At 39.1% G+C, this 17,648-nt stretch overlaps 1 protein-coding gene across 7 annotated transcripts in view; it reads right to left on the bottom strand.

Moving 5' to 3' along the window:
* The window catches only part of SBF2 (SET binding factor 2), a 499,142-nt gene that overhangs the window by 72,961 nt on the left and 408,533 nt on the right, over window positions 1-17,648 (bottom strand). For all 7 annotated transcript variants that reach the window (XM_086340089.1, XM_086340087.1, XM_086340088.1 and 4 more), the window contains exons 18-22: window positions 7,826-7,996; window positions 5,062-5,324; window positions 3,587-3,759; window positions 2,683-2,756; window positions 1,034-1,229 (exon numbers count right to left, since the gene is read on the bottom strand). In XM_086340089.1, coding sequence (XP_086196215.1) covers window positions 1,034-1,229; window positions 2,683-2,756; window positions 3,587-3,759; window positions 5,062-5,324; window positions 7,826-7,996 — 877 coding nt within the window. The remainder of the gene's footprint in view (window positions 1-1,033; window positions 1,230-2,682; window positions 2,757-3,586; window positions 3,760-5,061; window positions 5,325-7,825; window positions 7,997-17,648) is intronic.

The following is a 17,648-nucleotide window of genomic DNA, read 5'->3' as shown; positions in this document are numbered from 1 at the left end:
CACTGTTTCCACTGTTTCCCCATCTATTTGCCATGAAGTGATGGGACCGGATGCCATGATCTTCGTTTTCTGAATGTTGAGCTTTAAGCCATCTCAATCCTCAGTATGTATCAAAACTATATAGATATCTGGGTCTCCCCCTTTCTAGCAGCCTATTACAGATTCCAATTTAGTTGTTTGAGAGTTAGACCCAGAATTTTTTTTTTAAAGCTTCCCAGATAATTCAAATACGCAGTCAAGGCTGAGAACCACTGGATTATCACCAAACGAATCCGATCCCCTCATTTTATAAAAGGGGAAATTGAAACTTGGATCAGGGGACTTACTTAAGATATCCAGATTGGTCAACAGTGACTGAAACCTGGGCTTTTTGATCTAGAGTCCAATAATTTCACCCAAAACCTTATATGCTTGTCAACTAGAATAGTTTACACAGAGACTACAGTGATTTAAAAAAGATAATTCAGATTTGATAGTGTCTGCGATTCTTTCTAACGCAGAAGACTGTGGACAGTTGTGGAAAACAGAAGTTGATAGAGTTTAGTGAGCAGAAGAGCGTTCCGCTAAGAGAGGAAAGGATTAGTTGAAACGGAATGAGAGAAGTGGCTGGGGTTAGTTAAGTTAGTGCCGTACAGCCCTGTAATACTTAGCACACCTCCGTCTCACAAAGGGGATCCTGAATCTGGAAAACCTCAGCCTTAACAGTTTACTGCAGCATTCAGAAGGTGGGGAGATCAGCAGGGGATGCCACTAGCATCTGGTACTCTGAATACCCTGAAATCACAAAATGCTACTTCATGAAATTATTATAGTTTCTATGGATGAACCATAGTTTGCTGTTTAGAAGATATCCTTGGTTCTTTAAATAAGAATCCAAATTATCATTAGGTTTGACAGACAGTATTCTAAAAAAAAATACGTGTGTGGCAAAAGGCTTACTTTGATTTTGAACTGACCTGCAAATCACTGCACACAGATGGAAGCAAAGCCTCACATAGATATCCCTGTTCTGATGACATAATATGAGCCTTACCTAGTTGATCATGGGGAGTCCCTCTGAACAGAATTCTGTATGTGGTAAGGAACAAGGCTCCTTCTGCTGGCAGAAGCTGAGGGCCTCCAAGAAGGCCTCCAGTGGCTTCTTCTCTTCCATCAGGATCCAGTAGGACTCGAAGGCCTTCACAAACAATTTCTTCTCCTGGCAGTAGAGCAGGTCTAAGAATCTTGGGCTAACAACAGACAAAGTTATTTTAGACACAATTCTAGAGAGATTCCCAACCCTTAGAGTAAGGTTCCCTTGTCAGTTACAGATCTAAAAATGTGAATCAGACTTCCCATGTAGCCAAAATGAGTAAACAGATTTGAGAAGAGTCAGAAATGATGTTTCTGCATCCAAATATAAAAAGACTCTCTGCAGCATTACTTATTCACAGTAAAATTGCTGGAAATTACTAAACCAGTTGAGATACCTATTCAACGGAACATTTTGCAACCGTCAAAAAGAATGGCATGGATCTAGATACATAAACACAGAAAGATGCCAGAATACATTGTTAACTAGAAAGAGTTACCAACCAGTATGTACATTATGATTTCCTTTTAGTATATGAACCAAACTGTTAAAGCTGGTACTGTCATAGATAAGGGTAGAGGTCAGGGTGAGGAGAATCATGGGAGACTTTCATTTTGTACAATGTGTGCTCCTTTAATGCTTCAGTTTTATACAAAAGCGTCGTTAGTTTGCAAACTGAAAAAACATATTTTAAAAAATGGACACGACTTATTAGCCTTTAATAAATATTAAGACAAAAAAAAACGGCCAAGTTATGACCATTTACCTATCTTGGGAAATAAGGAACCACATGATACACTCCCTTCAAGAGTTTAGTGCTAGAAAAAAAAAGTCCATCTCTCCTGAAGCTCTAATACACTTATTTTCTTTTACTGAGCAATAAAAACTATACAAATCCGGACAATTCTCTTTGTTGGCTTGAGGAAGCTCAGAGCTAAAATGTAAAGCCAAAGTATAATGATCACTGTGTCTCAGATTTCTGATAGACTCATCTTTCCTTTCCATCTGGCTTTTGATTTCTCCTTTGAATTTATTTTTAATAGTTCTGTTACATAGGTAAGAGGGTCCTAAACCCTAGTTCCACAGACTGGTGCCAGACTAACTGCAAAATAATCACCTGGGATACTTATTAAAGTACAGATTCCCAGGCCAAGTCCCAGGGTACTCCAATTCAGGAGGCTGGGCTGAGATTCAGGCCTCTCAATTTTTAATAGACTTCCCAGATGTTTGTGATGTATGCTTGTAATGCATACAGATTGAGGAACCTGGTGATTTTATAGTAATTGCCCTAAGTCATTTTTTTGGGGAAGGGGGCAGAACATAAAACCTTGGCTTGGGCTTAGAAGTTAGAATGTTCACAATTTATGCCCTGCCTATAAAAGTAGACTCAACAAGAGATTATTATTGCTCCTTTGTTGATCTCCTATTCTGCTTCACCATCCTTTTTATGAGGATCTACATGTAAACTCCTCTCAAAGTTTAATGTATCATTAAAACTAGAGCTGGTCTGTAGAATGTTAGAAGGTACTTTCTGTGGCACAACAATCTACTGTTGCTGTTTTTAGGAGGTTTTACTTACTCCCTCAAAGCATGCAGTCCGGAATAATTACCTTCTGTATAGGTGGAAGTCTTCTACTCTCTCGATGCACTGCTTCTAGGGTTTCAATGTGCATAGCTACAATTCCTGGGATGAGTCAGAGAATTCAAAATAAAAGAGTACCAAACAAGCAGAATTAAAACAAATTCTGGATATTTTGGAATTGAAAACTAATCAGAGTTTGGTGGTTCTTCAAAAAGCTAAACACAGAATTATCATATGACCCAGCAATTCCACTCCTAGGTATATACCCCCAAAGACTGAAAATAAAACTCAGACACTTGTGTATGAATATTCATAGTAGTACTATTTACAAGAGCCAGAAAGTCACAACAATTCAAGTGTCCATCAACAGATGAATGGATAAAGAAAATATGGTATATCCATATAATAGAGTATTATTCAGTCATAAAAGGAATGAAGTCACAAAACCTGCTACAACGTGGATAAACCTTGAAAACACTATGCTAAAGGAAGTAAGTCAGACACAAAAAGACAAGTATTATATGATTTTACTTATATGCATTATCTATAATAGGCAAATTCATAGAGATAAAACGAATTAAGAGGCAACCAAGGGCCAGAGCGGAGAACGGAGAGCTACTGCTTAACGGGTACAGACTGTCTGTACGGGGTGATGGAAAAGCTTTGGTAATAGACAATTGGTAGTATTTGTACAGCATTGTGAATATAATTTATGCCACTGAATTTTACATTTAAGAAAGTTTAAAATGGCAAATTTTATGACGTATATTTTATACAATTTAAAGCTATTTAAAAAACAAATCGAAACAAAAATAAACAGCATGACTAAGCTACTTGGAAGCCAAGTGCTATGCTGGAAAATGACCCATAAGAATAATCCTTATTCAATTATTTCCAATATTCCAGTTCTCTGATGTCTGCAAAGTGATTACCTGGTATCATGCAATGCAGGCTCTTGATATGATCCTGAGTAACTCCACTCTCCGTACAAACTTTGTCAATAAATCGGGTAATGAAACGCACAACAGAATTGGCAATGTCATTATTCTCTGAATCTTCAAACCCACTTTCTGTATCATAGCTCTCAGCTACACTTCCTGCAATACTAAGAAAGTCAAGGGAAGAAATCATGCTCAGTACTCAAATTTAACAAATGACTAGTATATCACAGTGACTTTCCACAGCAGTTTAAACTTGCTCAAAGGGATGTGTACTCAAGCAGAAACCCCACTTAACTCCACGGCTCCTCTATAAGTGACAGTGGCGAAACACGATGTTTCGCCTACACTTGGAAGCTACCGTCAGGCATTGTCCTTTGGACCCAACTTAGGTGCCTTAGTCACTCACTATGTAAATCAGATTGTAGAAAATGTCATGAAAGAAACAAAGGCATGTATGCCTGTGGCGGATTCATTTCGATATATGGCAGAACCAATACAATATTGTAAAGTTTAAAAATAAAATAAAATCAAAGTACCTTAAAAAAAAAAAAAGAAAATGATGGATGTGCTACTTAAGACAGGAAGTCAGCAAGGTCTCTCTGGGTAGGTGACATCAGAGCAGAACACTAAATGAAGGGATTCTTGTGACTATTTCAGAGAGAATCCCAGATTGCGGGTATAACAAGTACAGAGGCCCTGAGGCAGTATCATGCTTTGAATGTTGAACAGGGAGACCAGTTTGGTTGATAGAAGAGTGTAAGAAATAAAGTCTGAGCAGCAGCCAGGGGCCAGATCCTGTTAGGCCTTATGGTCTATGGGTTTTATTTTCAGTGGTACAGGAAGTATTTAGGGTTGAGATAGTGTTAGTTGCTCAGTCGTGTCTGACTCTGTGACCCCATGAACTGAAGCCTGCCAAACTCCTCTGTCCATGGGATTTCCCACGCTAGGATACTGGAGTGGGAAGCCATTCCCTTCTCCAGGGGATCTTTGTGACCCAGGGATCAAACCTGGGTCTCCTGCACTGTAGGCAGTTTCTTTACCATCTGAGCCACTAGGGAAAGTGTTAGAACAAGGAATGGTTGAGGACATGATTATAGGCAAATGCAAGGGGTAAGATGAGGAAAAGGCAGGCCAAGAAACAAATAATCACTTTAATCAGAGTCCATTAGTACTTTCCCACAGTGCTTTCTGTAAGTTGCTGTGGCAGAAAGTAACTGAAAGGGCTAGATCAGTAATGCGTGAGACATTTAAAAAGTCAGAGGTCATAAAAGAGAAGAGGGTATGGGAAGTAATTAAGAATAGCTGGATGTAGTCAACGTCTTTTAATAGAGAAAAGCTGAGCAAGTCTGAAGGTGAGGACAATGGTTAATTTTTGAAATGTGTATAGCACCATTTACCCCAAATACTTCGTATTTTTTGCTAAACCAAGAAGGACAGGGTGTCTGTGTGTGCCCACATTTCGGTACCTGTTTGTGACGATGCTGTTGCTCCCACTCTCCCAATCTCCTGGGGCTGACGCTCTTAGGAGCTTGTTTTTACTTGAATCCAGCGGAACCAGCAGATTGACCATGAGGTTTGCAAAGTGAATGGCCTGACTAAAGACAGTGCTTTCCTCACGCTGCACCAGCTCCTGCTGAGTCGATTTGCTCAGAGTGGGCCAAAGGCGTAGCTGCTCAGCTGCCAGGTCCATCGCTGTCTTCTCCTGATATTGGTCATCAGGAAGTTTATCCTAAAAACCAAACCAAACCAAAACAAAATCAAAATCTGTCACTTCACACAAGCTTCAAAAAACATGGAAGATGTTTTAATAGTTCATCTATTAAATACCTATGTCAGTAAAAGTGGAAATACATTAAAAAAATATAACAAGAACACGAAACTTAGTCTTTCTTTTTTCTGAGCTCCAACAGGCCTTGAATGGAGCCATGTAACAAATCCAAGGAGACAGCAGCAAGGCACTGAGATACACACTTCTCACTGCTAACATTTCACTGCATTTATTGATACTTATCTCTGGCTCTATCACCTTCAAGTAGCCAGTTACAACAAATTATTGACCTGAAATACCTGTAAATGCTCTGGTCAAACGTGCCAGTAGCATTTTCTAATACTCCGCTATGTTTCTTTTCTTCTGCTCTCTGGTTGAAAAAGACAGAATGACCCAAGTCACAAAAAAGTAGAGCTAGATTTCCTTGTAAATGTGGGAGTCAAACATTATCGTTAAATGGGTATACAGGTGTCCATGGGATTTTTAAGAGGGGTTTCCCATAGGCTGAAGAGTTAAACAATAGCAGTAACCCACACCTGCATAGTACTTTACAGCTTATGAAGAGCTGGTATATCTATAGTCTTACTCATATCTAACCTGGGGCTCCAAGGCACACTTTTACAGAATAGAGGACATAGAAGCAATGACATGTATTTGCCTTATGAATGTTTTGGAGATATACCAATGTTGTGCCAAGTCACCAGTCACGTCAGACACTTTGCAACCCCGTGAACTGTAGCCCAGCAGGCTCCCCTGTCCATGGGATTTCCCAGGCAAGAATACTGGAGTGGGTTGCCATTTCCTTCTCCAGGGGATCTTCCTGACCCAGGGATTGAACCTGTGTCTCTCACATCCCCTGCACTGGCAGGCAGGTTCTTTATCACTAGCACTGCCTGGGTCCCCTCATACCCATGTCAGCACTGTATTTTCTTTAAAAATTATCAAAAGCACCTTACGAGGCCAATCATCTCTACAACATGACCTCAAGCTAATACTCTTTGGATGTGGCCCAAGTTACTCCTTTATCCAAGTGCATCTGGTGTTTTTGAGTTTTAAATTAAGAAAATAATTAAAACTAATTGTATAGTAATAATTTGGAATATCTGATAGATGTCAGATAGTACCATTTGTTATTAAAAGTTTCTGTTCTTATCATATTCATGAGTAGACCAATAATATAGTTAAAATTATTTGAGGCATAGAAATGTATGAATATCAGGCAGTTTCAGTTAGCTATCTAGGTTCATTTATCTCACACAGTATAAGGAAAATTTAAAATGCAGGAAAGGATCAGCAGTGATGTATTAGCCCAGCATGTGGAAAAATTACTCAATAAAAAAGGTAAAAAAGCCCCAACAAATTACTCCAAAAAATTACTCTTAAAGTGAATCAACACTGGTAATCAGCCCTTCATGCTGCTCTAAGTTCAGTTAATAAGGACAGTAATTTCTAACTTTTATGATTTAGTATGTGCCAGGAACTCTTCAATGCCCTACACTTGTATTAGACATTAAAAGCTTACAATAATCATGTATGCTCATTTTACTAATGAAGAAATAAGACACAGAAAACTAAAGTGAACTGCCTAAGATCAGACAGCTAGTGTATGACATTTCAAAATTTCAATTAACTTTAATTTGGGCTTCCTAGGCAGCACTAGTGGTAAAGAACCCGTCTGCCACTACAGGAAACATAAGAGATGCAGGTTTGACCCCTGGGTTGGGAAGATCCCCTGGAGGAGGGCATGGCAACCCACTCCAGTATTCTTGCCTGGAGAATCCCCTGGACAGAGGAGGCTGGTGGGCTATAGTCCACAGGGTTGCAAAGAGTCGGACGCGACTGAAGTGACATAGCACGCAACTTTAATTGGACATTTCTTCAAGAAGTTAATTGCACAGAGACATCTGCCTAGGTATTTTAGGTTGACTTGTTTCAACTTCCTATAAATGTTTCCAGGGAATTCTTATTAAAATATAATAAAACAATTCTAGTGCTACAGAACTGTAGTAAGAAGTTATTATGGGAAAAAAAAACATCAGGAATCAATAGAAGAAAGATGCTCACCAGGGGGCTTCCTAAAGTAAACCCCAAATACACTGGTGCTGCTGCTAAGTCGCTTCAGTCGTGTCCGACCCTGTGCGACCCCACAGATGGCAGCCCACCAGGCTCCCCTGTCCCTGGGATTCTCCAGGCAAGAACACTGGAGTGGGTTGCCATTTCTCCAATGCATGAAAGTGAAAAGTGAAAGTGAAGTCGCTCAGTCGTGTCCGACTCTTAGCGACCTCATGGACTGCATCCTACCAGGCTTCTCCGTCCATAGGATTTTCCAGCCAAGAGTACTGGAGTGGGTTGCCATTGCCTTCTCCAAAAATACACTGGTAGGAAGTGGCTAGATAATACCTGACTGAACTTCCCTTGAAGCCAGGACCCTAGCCCCACACAAATACATTTCTTTATCTTACCTTTTGCTTCAGATGCAGGGCATGATTGTCCTCCTTGGCCGAGAGATACAGGGAGCGAACCTGTTCCTGCACCGCATTATAAAAGGTTGTCTCCCAAAACTGCTGATTCGTCCAAATGGGGTGGTCCTGTACACAGGTGTAAGCAAACTGGCTGACTCCAGGGGCCAGTTTCTGTGAGAACACATAGTATATATCACCATGGAGCTGACGGGGTCAGGACAGTTCAGAAGGTTACAGAGGCCACAGATAATCGTGAATGTGATCAAAGGATTTATCTAAACACATCTTATGGCAATACAAGCTTAGCAATCAGCAACGTACACATTTTTAACTGGCAACTATGGGCTTGCTATCAAATCCTTTAAAGGTCTCTGTCATTTTATCTCTTAAAAGGGACATTTTAAAATCAAAAGTATTATACGAATTAGAGAATATATGAAACGTACCTGAACACTGTACTGTGCATATAGCAGGAAATGTAGAGTTGGGTAGTTATTACAATTAGGACATATAATAAAATCCATCACAACCTAAATCTAAAATTCCAGGTAGTTCAGAATTTTTTCTACTTGGTATTAGAGTACATTTTGGTGGGGTTAGGAGGGCACTAACTGAAATGCGAGTGAGCCTACAGCTTGGCCTTACACACAGAATGAGGGCGTATCATGAATTTCCCACCTGCTCATTCTAAGCCTTTCCCTCCTTATGAAGGCTGCTGCCTGGCTCACACACTCGCCAGCAGGGCTGCCACGGTATTTTCTGGTAACCAAGTCTGGGTGTGGGAAGGTCCTCTAAAACCAAACCTTCCTTCCCAGGACTCCCTGCTGGGCTTCTAAGTAAGAGTAAACCTTACTCTATGATTAACAACAGCGGGAAAGAAAACTAACTCTGCAGTCACTTGAAGCACTTCATAAATATACATCTCATTTAATACTGAAAATCTTGTAAGATGCATGTTGTTATTGCCAAATTAAAGAAGAGGACACAGAAGTTCAAACAGGTTTAACTGAGTGATTGCCCAAGGCCATATAGCAATTACGTAAGTGGTAGAACTAGGTTTCAAGCCCAAAGTTTGTTTCCAAATCCCCTGCCCTTTTTATTGTAACAAATTATCTTGAAAAGAAACTGAAAGCAAAACAAAAAAAAAGAAAAGAAACTGAAAGCAAATCATATATAAATTGAATAACGGTTAGTACAACTCTTTGTTATTTTAATCTTTTATTTTAGGTTTCATTTCCCAGAGTAATATTCTGCCCTTTTTTTTTAATTAATTTATTTTTTAAATTTTATTTTATTTTTAAACTTTACATAATTGTATTAGTTGAAACCTCTGATATGACCTGACTCACCTTTCCACAGCTGTTGCTTTCATTTCTCAAAGTTAAAAATGTCTCAAAAAAATTTAAATCTATTATTTCTCAGCAAATACTTGATAATGGTCTCATTAGACAACTTTTCAGTCCATTTTATTCTTTAGAATTGAATTAATTTTTTCTCTATCAGTAAAACTAAAGTTTCTGATAATGTAAGTTTTCTTTTGAAGCAATTAATAAGTGAATTCTTTTCTGCTGAAATATTGAACACTGAAGATCACTGTTAAAGTTACATACATAACAGTTATGTAGCAGAGTTCTTTCTTTTCTTAGGGACACATAACAAATGTATAAGGTACCTGGTCAAAAATTATATGCTCAATACATACAAACTTCCTTCTTGGTCTAGAGCAGAGTAAATCTTCAACTGGAATAAATCATGCATACCATGAAATGTACTGCTGCTGCTGGTGCTAAGTCGCTGCAGTCGTGCCCGACTCTGTGTGACCCCATAGACGGCCGCCCGCCAGGATCCCCCGTCCCTGGGATTCTCCAGGCAAGAACACTGGAGTGGGTTGCCATTTCCTTCTCCAATGCATGAAAGTGAAAAGTGAAAGTGAAGTTGCTCAGTCGTGTCCGACTCAGCGACCCCATGGACTGCAGCCCACCAGGCTCCTCCGTCCATGGGATTTTCCAGGCAAGAGTACTGGAGTGGGGTGCCATCGCCTTCTCCGATGAAATGTACTGTAGTACTTAAATAATTGGAAGTGGGGTGGCTGTGATTTTTGCCTATTAGAGTCTGTGTACTTCTGAATCTCATGTGTAAGTCCCTTTCAAGGTAGGCCTATGTACTGTTTTCGGGGTGATCATCTATTAACTCTTACAGGCAGCCATAAGCTAGAACTGACCATGAAGCAAAGGTCAGGAAATCCTTAAGGGGAAGTTGCATGAGGATTGCTCATTCAAAACACAGCTACTCTCTACCTGTACAAAAAAGATCTTCATGACCCAGATAATCAGGATGGTGTGATCACTCACCTAGAGCCAGACATGCTGGAATGTGAAGTCAAGTGGGTCTTAGAAAGCATCACTACGAACAAAGCTAGTGGAGGTGATGGAATTCCAGTTGAGCTATTTCAAATCCTGAAAGATGATGCTGTGAAAGTGCTACACTCAATATGCCAGCAAATTTGGAAAACTCAGCAGTGGCCACAGGACTGGAAAAGGTCAGTTTTCATCCCAATCCCAAAGAAAGGCAATGCCAAAGAATGCTCAAACTACCTCACAATTGCATTCATCTCACACGCTAGTAAAGTAATGCTCAAAATTCTCCAAGCCAGGTTTCAGCAATACATGAACTGTGAACTTCCAGGTGTTCAAGCTTGTTTTAGAAAAGGCAGAGGAACCAGAGATCAAATTGTCAACATCCACTGGATCACTGAAAAAGCAAGAGAGTTCCAGAAAAACATCTATTTCTGCTTTATTGACTATGCCAAAGCCTTTGACTGTGTGGATCACAATAAACTGTGGAAAATTCTGAAAGAGATGGGAATACCAGACCACTTGACCTGCCTCTTGAGAAACCTATATGCAGGTCAGGAAGCAACAGTTAGAACTGGACATGGAACACCAGACTGGTTCCAAATAGGAAAAGGAGTACGTCAAGGCTGTATATTGTCACCCTGCTTATTTAACTTATATGCAGAGTATATCATGAGAAACACGGGGCTGGAAGAAGCACAAGCTGGAATCAATATTGTCGGGAGAAATATCAATAACCTCAGATATGCAGATGACACCACCCTTATGGCAGAAAGTGAAGAGGAACTAAAAAGCCTCTTGATGAAAGTGAGAGAGGAGAGTGAAAAAGTTGGCTTAAAGCTCAACATTCAGAAAATGAAGATCATGGCATCTGGTCCCATCACTTCATGGGAAATAGATGGGGAAACAGTGGAAACAGCGTCAGACTTTATATTTGGGGGCTCCAAAATCACTGCAGATGGTGACTGCAGCCATGAAATAAAAAGACGCTTACTCCTTGGAAGGAAAGTTATGACCAACCTAGATAGCGTATTAAAAAGCAGAGACATTACTTTGTCCACAAAGGTCCATCTAGCCAAGGCTATGGTTTTTCCAGTGGTCATGTATGGGCGTGAGAGTTGGACTGTGAAGAAAGCTGAGCACAGAAGAATTGATGCTTTGGAACTGCGGTGTTGGAGAAGACTCTTGAGAGTCCCTTGGACTGCAAGGAGATCCAACCGGTCCATCCTAAAGGAGATCAGTCCTGGGTGTTCATTGGAAGGACTAATGCTGAAGCTAAAACTCCAATACTTTGGCCACCTCATGCAAAGAGTTGACTCACTGGAAAAGACCTTGATGCTGGGAGGAATTGGGGGCAGGAGAAGTGGACGACAGAGGATGAGATGGCTGGATGGCATCACCGACTTGATGCACATGAGTTTGGGTAAACTCCGGGAGTTGGTGATGGACAGGGAGGCCTGGCATGCTGCGATTCATGGGGTTGCAAAGAGTCAGACACAACTGAGCGACTGAACTGAACTGAACTCTCTACCTATGGGAAATCAGGGATAAAATGTGTGTGGTTCTGTGAATATGCAAACAGAAGTGTCAGACTCTGAGTCACATACTCCTTCTACACTCTGCTTAAGGATACTTGGGATGTAGGTTGCACTTCAATTTTTTTTTTTTTGCCCCAACCACTCTAAGGATTAACAGTGACCTCAGTGGCAATACACATACCTATTATGAAAGAGATTTTAAAGGCATAAAATTTAAACAAGGTACAAGCGTGACTTTCCCATGAGTATAGTCAGGCAGCACCATTTCTTATGAACACAATATAACAACAGATTCTAACATTTTGGAGTTTTGAAATTATATTAACATAGATGAGCTCAGAAAAACCAAGCTCTTAATAAATCCTTATCAGTTTCTTACATAAAGTTCTTTACAATCATCAATACAGTAAAAAATTTATTATAATAAATCTCTTACTACAACTTGACAGAGCTCTATAGGAATTGGAGAGTATAATGAAGCCCTGCCTTCTTGTAGCATTTTTCTCACTGTTGATGCATGTTCACTTTACTTGGCACATTATCAGTTATTATCTTCCTATTTATTCAAAAACTAAAAGTGACTTCGTAAAAACTTCTCATAAGTGTTTTCAATAAAAGTGGACTGCATATGTTCCAAGGAAGAAAAATGGTGTGAAACAGTAGCCCAAAGTGTCAGAACCCACTGCTAGTTTACTGGATGAGAATGACAGGAAGGTGAAGGGATTATAGGATACGCGCTTTTTGGTAGCAAGTCAGTCACAAATGGTGCTGGCATCTGATAAATGTATAAGAAATTATTAATTCCCAAGTACTTAAAACGTAATTTTTCTAAACATGAAATTTGCTTCTTTTCTTTGTGGTTTCCTGCTATGTCTTCTCAAGCGAAAGCAAGGAGCACTGAGACCTTTGATGTTTGAATGGGCAAGATCATTGCACTGATGGGCAGGTATGTTCTGAGGACCAGCAGAGGGCAGTAGCACCTTATTCTGTCTAAATTCCATGCTGCTGCTGCTGCTGCTAAGTCGCTTCAGTCGTGTCCAATTCTGTGGACCCCATAGATGGAAGCCCACCAGGCTCCCCGTCCCTGGGGTTCTCCAGGCAAGAACACTGGAGTGAGTTGCCATTTCCTTCTCCAATGCAAGAAAGTGAAGAGTGAACGTGAAGTTGCTCAGTCGTGTCCAACTCTTAGCAACCCCATGGACTGCAGTCTACCAGGCTCCTCTCCATGGGATTTTCCAGGCAAAAGTACTGGAGTGGGTTGCCATTGCCTTCTCCGTGAGGGATTTTTAAATAGGAATTGAAAAAAATGGAGCTCTACAGCCTGACTGGGCTAGAAAGTTGGGTGGAAGAAGAATACTGCACGTCCTCACTGTACATTTGAGAGATCTCATAAAGCAAGTGGATTTTCCCAAGGTCACATAGCAAGATATGTGGAAGAGAAGGGAATAGAGACAAGGTTTTCCATTATTTTATGTCATTTCTGTACAATACAAAATTAAGATACTCCACCAAACAAAACTATAATTATCTAGAGAAAGATACAATAATACTGCTCAGGGATTCAGATTCACTATATCCTGTGATAGCAGTTTTAGTGAACAAGAAAATAAGCACCTGTGGAGAAAACTATCTCATGATTCTAATCACTTCTTTGTTTGAAAAAAAGGCTTTCCTAAGACAATTTCTCAAATTGGCCCAGATGCCAGCTTCATGACCTTTTATTTTACATACAGATGAGACTCAATCCATACTGAAGGTCTGAGGGTAATGGTGGTGGTAAGGAATACTGTTGTCAAATACTGATATCTTTCTTCCTCTTCAAATCTGGCAACAATATTTACTTTACATTTCATAATTCTTATGATTTTATCCTAAAGAAACAGTTGATATTTTGCTATGTAATTTCATGAGATGTTTAAAAATGTGTTGACTTCCTTATCTAGGAAAAAAAAACAGCTCTGAAGGTACCAGATTAAGCAATGCCATTCATGTTTTCACAGAGCATTCAAAGGAAACCCAGCATGGGACAGGATATGGAGAATAAACTTCACGGGGCTTACCAACCAGCAGGCTAGATTCAAATCCAAATAGATGGATACAAATCCTCTCAGACGAATTGGTCAAGGGAAGGTTAAGATATCAGTATGAGAGGCCAGTCTAAGGCCTGTCTGGCTAGATATGTTTGCTCTCCAGGCCCAAGCTCAGAGGGAAACCAGATTCCAGGAGAACAAGTGCCTAGGAAGATTGAGTCCATAAATATTAATAGTCTTAAATAATAATTAGAATACAAAGAGTCACTGTTTAAATTGTTGGATATTTCTTATCCAGTTCTGGACACTGGAATACAAGAGTACCTCACTGCGCAATTCAGGGCTGGTGCCAGTCAGTTCTTTTATGATTCTACACTGGCTTAATGAAGCCCACATATCAAGTCACTTCTGAATGTATTCTGATGAACTTTGGAAATGCCTAGTCTTGACAGACTTTAAAAGGAAGACAGAAATGGGAAAAATGTGTATCTAAAACCTGTATTTATCAACTCTTAGCCACATCTTAACACATTTGCTTTTGTGCATTATTTTTTTAACAAGAGACATACAACATTATAGATTTGATTGAAACCCTTCACCCCATTTCTCTATCTGAAAGGCAACAATGATCCTGAATTATTTTTCATTCCCATTTATGTTTTTATACCTGTTTGTATCCATAAAGAATATACAGGATTACATTGCTGGTTTCATCTTATTCCTTACTAATCTTTTTCAAAATATACAGTTTATATTTCATTGATTTATATAATATTAGTTAAACTATATAATTAATTGGGACAAAATATCTGGCTCTTTATATACATACAACTCAGAAGGGACAGACAGCGGCCTACAAGAGATGAGTATTTGGAATATCGTGTTCATTTGTCAGTGGGGTTTACAGAAAGGTGAGTAATCAAATAATTAAAAGGATGTAATGTGAGAATCTACTATAGTTTTTCCTTGATACTGAGCACTGCAAGTAACTTTAAATGCATAACCATCTAAATCTCTCCTGGACTCCTTAGAAGATCCAAACACACAATTTCTACACAAGAAATATATTCATTCGCAGCACTGCCAAGTATTCATTTGATGTGCCATTGTCAGTAGCTGGAATGACAGGGTTGAAGTCCTTAAACCATGTATCTTTTTAATGATTCTCTGTATTAAGATGCTTAGCAAATACTGACATACTGAGAGAGAAGATGAATCAATTTCTTTGTTGTCCAAAATTTAGTAGAAATCAAATATGGTGTTGTCAAGTCCTTTGTCTGGGTTTAGTATTCCTAAAAAACACAAAAAAGGATGCAAATCCCTGCTTCTTTTTGGTAGGTTTTGAAACTTAATATAGGCAGTATCATATTGTGTCTTATTTTGCCACTTGGCTTTTTACATATTATGTTGCTAGACTTATTAAGGTAATAAATAATAATTATTATAACTAACTTGTTCTGGTGGTTTCTCAATATATATATATATATATATATTTATGAAATGACTTAGTCCTTAGAGTAATTTTATAATCTACTGTGTGTGTGTTCTATCTTTCCCACCCAGGGATCGAACCTGCATCTCCTGTGTCTCCTGCATTGCAGGCGGATTCTTCACTGCTTCACCGGGGAAGCCCCACAATCCCCTGAGATAAATACTATTATTACCCTTGTTTTAAAAGAGAAGAAACTGAGGCACAGAGAAGTTAAGTAATTTGTCCAAGAGAATATTGCCAGGAAATACTGGGACCAGAGCTGGGATTCAAACTCAGGTAGTTTAGCTAGAGAATTTAATTTCTTATTCATTGCACAACTTACTGTATGGAATTCCACTGTATGAATATATAGCATTTCCTTGTTCCTGTTAATGGATATTTGTATTGTTTCTACCTTTTAGCTATTAGAAACAGTGGTTCATATCAACTTTTAGCTTTGATGAATAATTTCAGTACTATTTATTTATTTATTTAATTTTATTTTATTTTTAAACTTTACATAATTGTATTAAATTTAATAGTGCCTGGAACTGAGAGAATTCTCAGATATATTCCCATTGTTATTTGTACCAATAAACATTTTTGGGTTACTGCACACTGGTTATTTTTCTAATGAGGAATTACTTCACAAAGACTTTCTACAAACCTACTGTTTGAAAACTTAATAATTCTTTAATATAAAATATCTAGTCAGTGTTTAAAATAACTTTTAAATGTTAAAAAAGTTTTCCTTTGATTTTTCCTTGTTTTTTATTTTTACTTTTTTTTTTTTTTTAGAATCAGTTTGTCTGACTCAGGAAGGACTCAAACAAGGTCTACATACATACATTCTACATACATTCATTTTTCATTCATTCATATATATATGAGGTAGGTTTTAACCTTTAGATCTCTCTACCACCTGTCTGTCCACCTCTCCCCCCACCCATCTGCAATCTATTTTTTGAAGAAACTGGATCATTTGTCCAACAGAGTTTCCATCTGTCTAGTGGTTGTTGACTGCATCCCAATGATCTCATGTGAAATATTCTTTTGTCCTCTACATTTCCTACAAATTGGTAGCTGGATCTAGAAGCATGATCCGAGTAAGGCTTCACTGTTTGGCAACAATATTTCACAGATACCAGTATAAGAGGCCCATCTGGTTGTTTCTCTTTTTGCAGTCTTAAAGGCCACTGACAGTCAACGCCTGGATTCATTAATCATTAGGAGCAATAAAATACTGATATTCTCATTCTACCATTACTTTCTCACTTATTGTTGTTATTGTTCAGTTGCTAAGTTGTGTCTGACTCTTTGTGACCCCGTGAACTGCAGCATCCCAGGCTCCTCAGTCCTTCATTATCTCCTGGAATTTGCTCAAATTCATGTCTATAGAGTAGGTAAAGCTATCTAACCCTCTCATCTTCTTGCTGCCCCCTTCTCCTTTTGCCTCCAATTTTCCCCAGCTTCAGGGTCTTTTCCAAGGAGTCAGCCTTTCACCTTAGGTGGCCAAGGGATAGGAGCTTCAGCTTCAGCACCAGTCCTTCCAATGAACATTGGAGTTGATTTCCTTTAGGATTGAGTGGTTTGATTTCCTTGCTGTCCAAGGGACTCTCAAAAGTCTACTCCAGTACAACAGTTCAAAAGCATCAGTTCTTTAGCACTCAGTGTTCTTTCTGGTCCAAGTGCCACATCTGAACATGACTACTGGAAAAACCATAGCTTTGACTGCATGGTCTTTTGTCAATGTCTCTGCTTTTTAATATGCTATGTAGGTTTATTATAGCTTTCCTTCCAAGCAGCAAGTCTTCTAATTTCAAGGCTCCAGTCACCATCTGCAGTGATTTTGGAGCCTAAGAAAACAAAAAAAATTTCCCACTGCTTCAACTTTTTCCCCTTCTGTTTGACATGAAGTGATGGGACCAGACGCCATGATCTTAATTTTTTCATGGTGAGTTTCAAGCCAGCTTTTTCACTCTCTTGTTTCACCCTCATCTAGAGGCTGTTTAGTTCCTCTTTGCTTTCTGCCGTTAGAGTGGTATCATCTGCTTATCTGAAGTTGCTGATATTTTTCCTGGCAATCTTGATTCCAGCTTGTGATTCATCCAGCCTGGCATTCTGCATGATGTACTCTGCATATAAGTTAAATAAGCAGGGTGACAATATACAGCCTTGTCATACTCCCTTCCCAATTTTGAACCAGTCAGTTGTTCCATGTCTGGTTCTAACTGTTGCTTTTTGACCTGCATACAGGTTTCTCAGAAGACAGGTAAGATGGGTTGGTATTCCTATCTCTTTGAGAATTTGCCACAGATCGTTGTTATCCACACAAAGGCTTTAGCTTAGTCAATGAACAGAAGTAGTTGTTTTTCTGGAATTCTCTTGCTTTTTTTCTATGATCCAATGGATGTTGGCAATTTATCTCTG

Source organism: Bos grunniens, chromosome 15 (genome assembly GCF_055505025.1).
Source record: "Bos grunniens cultivar Pamir isolate PY7600 chromosome 15, Bosgru_T2T1.0, whole genome shotgun sequence".
Classification (NCBI taxonomy): domain Eukaryota; kingdom Metazoa; phylum Chordata; class Mammalia; order Artiodactyla; family Bovidae; genus Bos; species Bos grunniens.
Note: the sequence above shows the minus strand (reverse complement) of the source record. Positions and strands in the feature narration are given on the sequence as shown.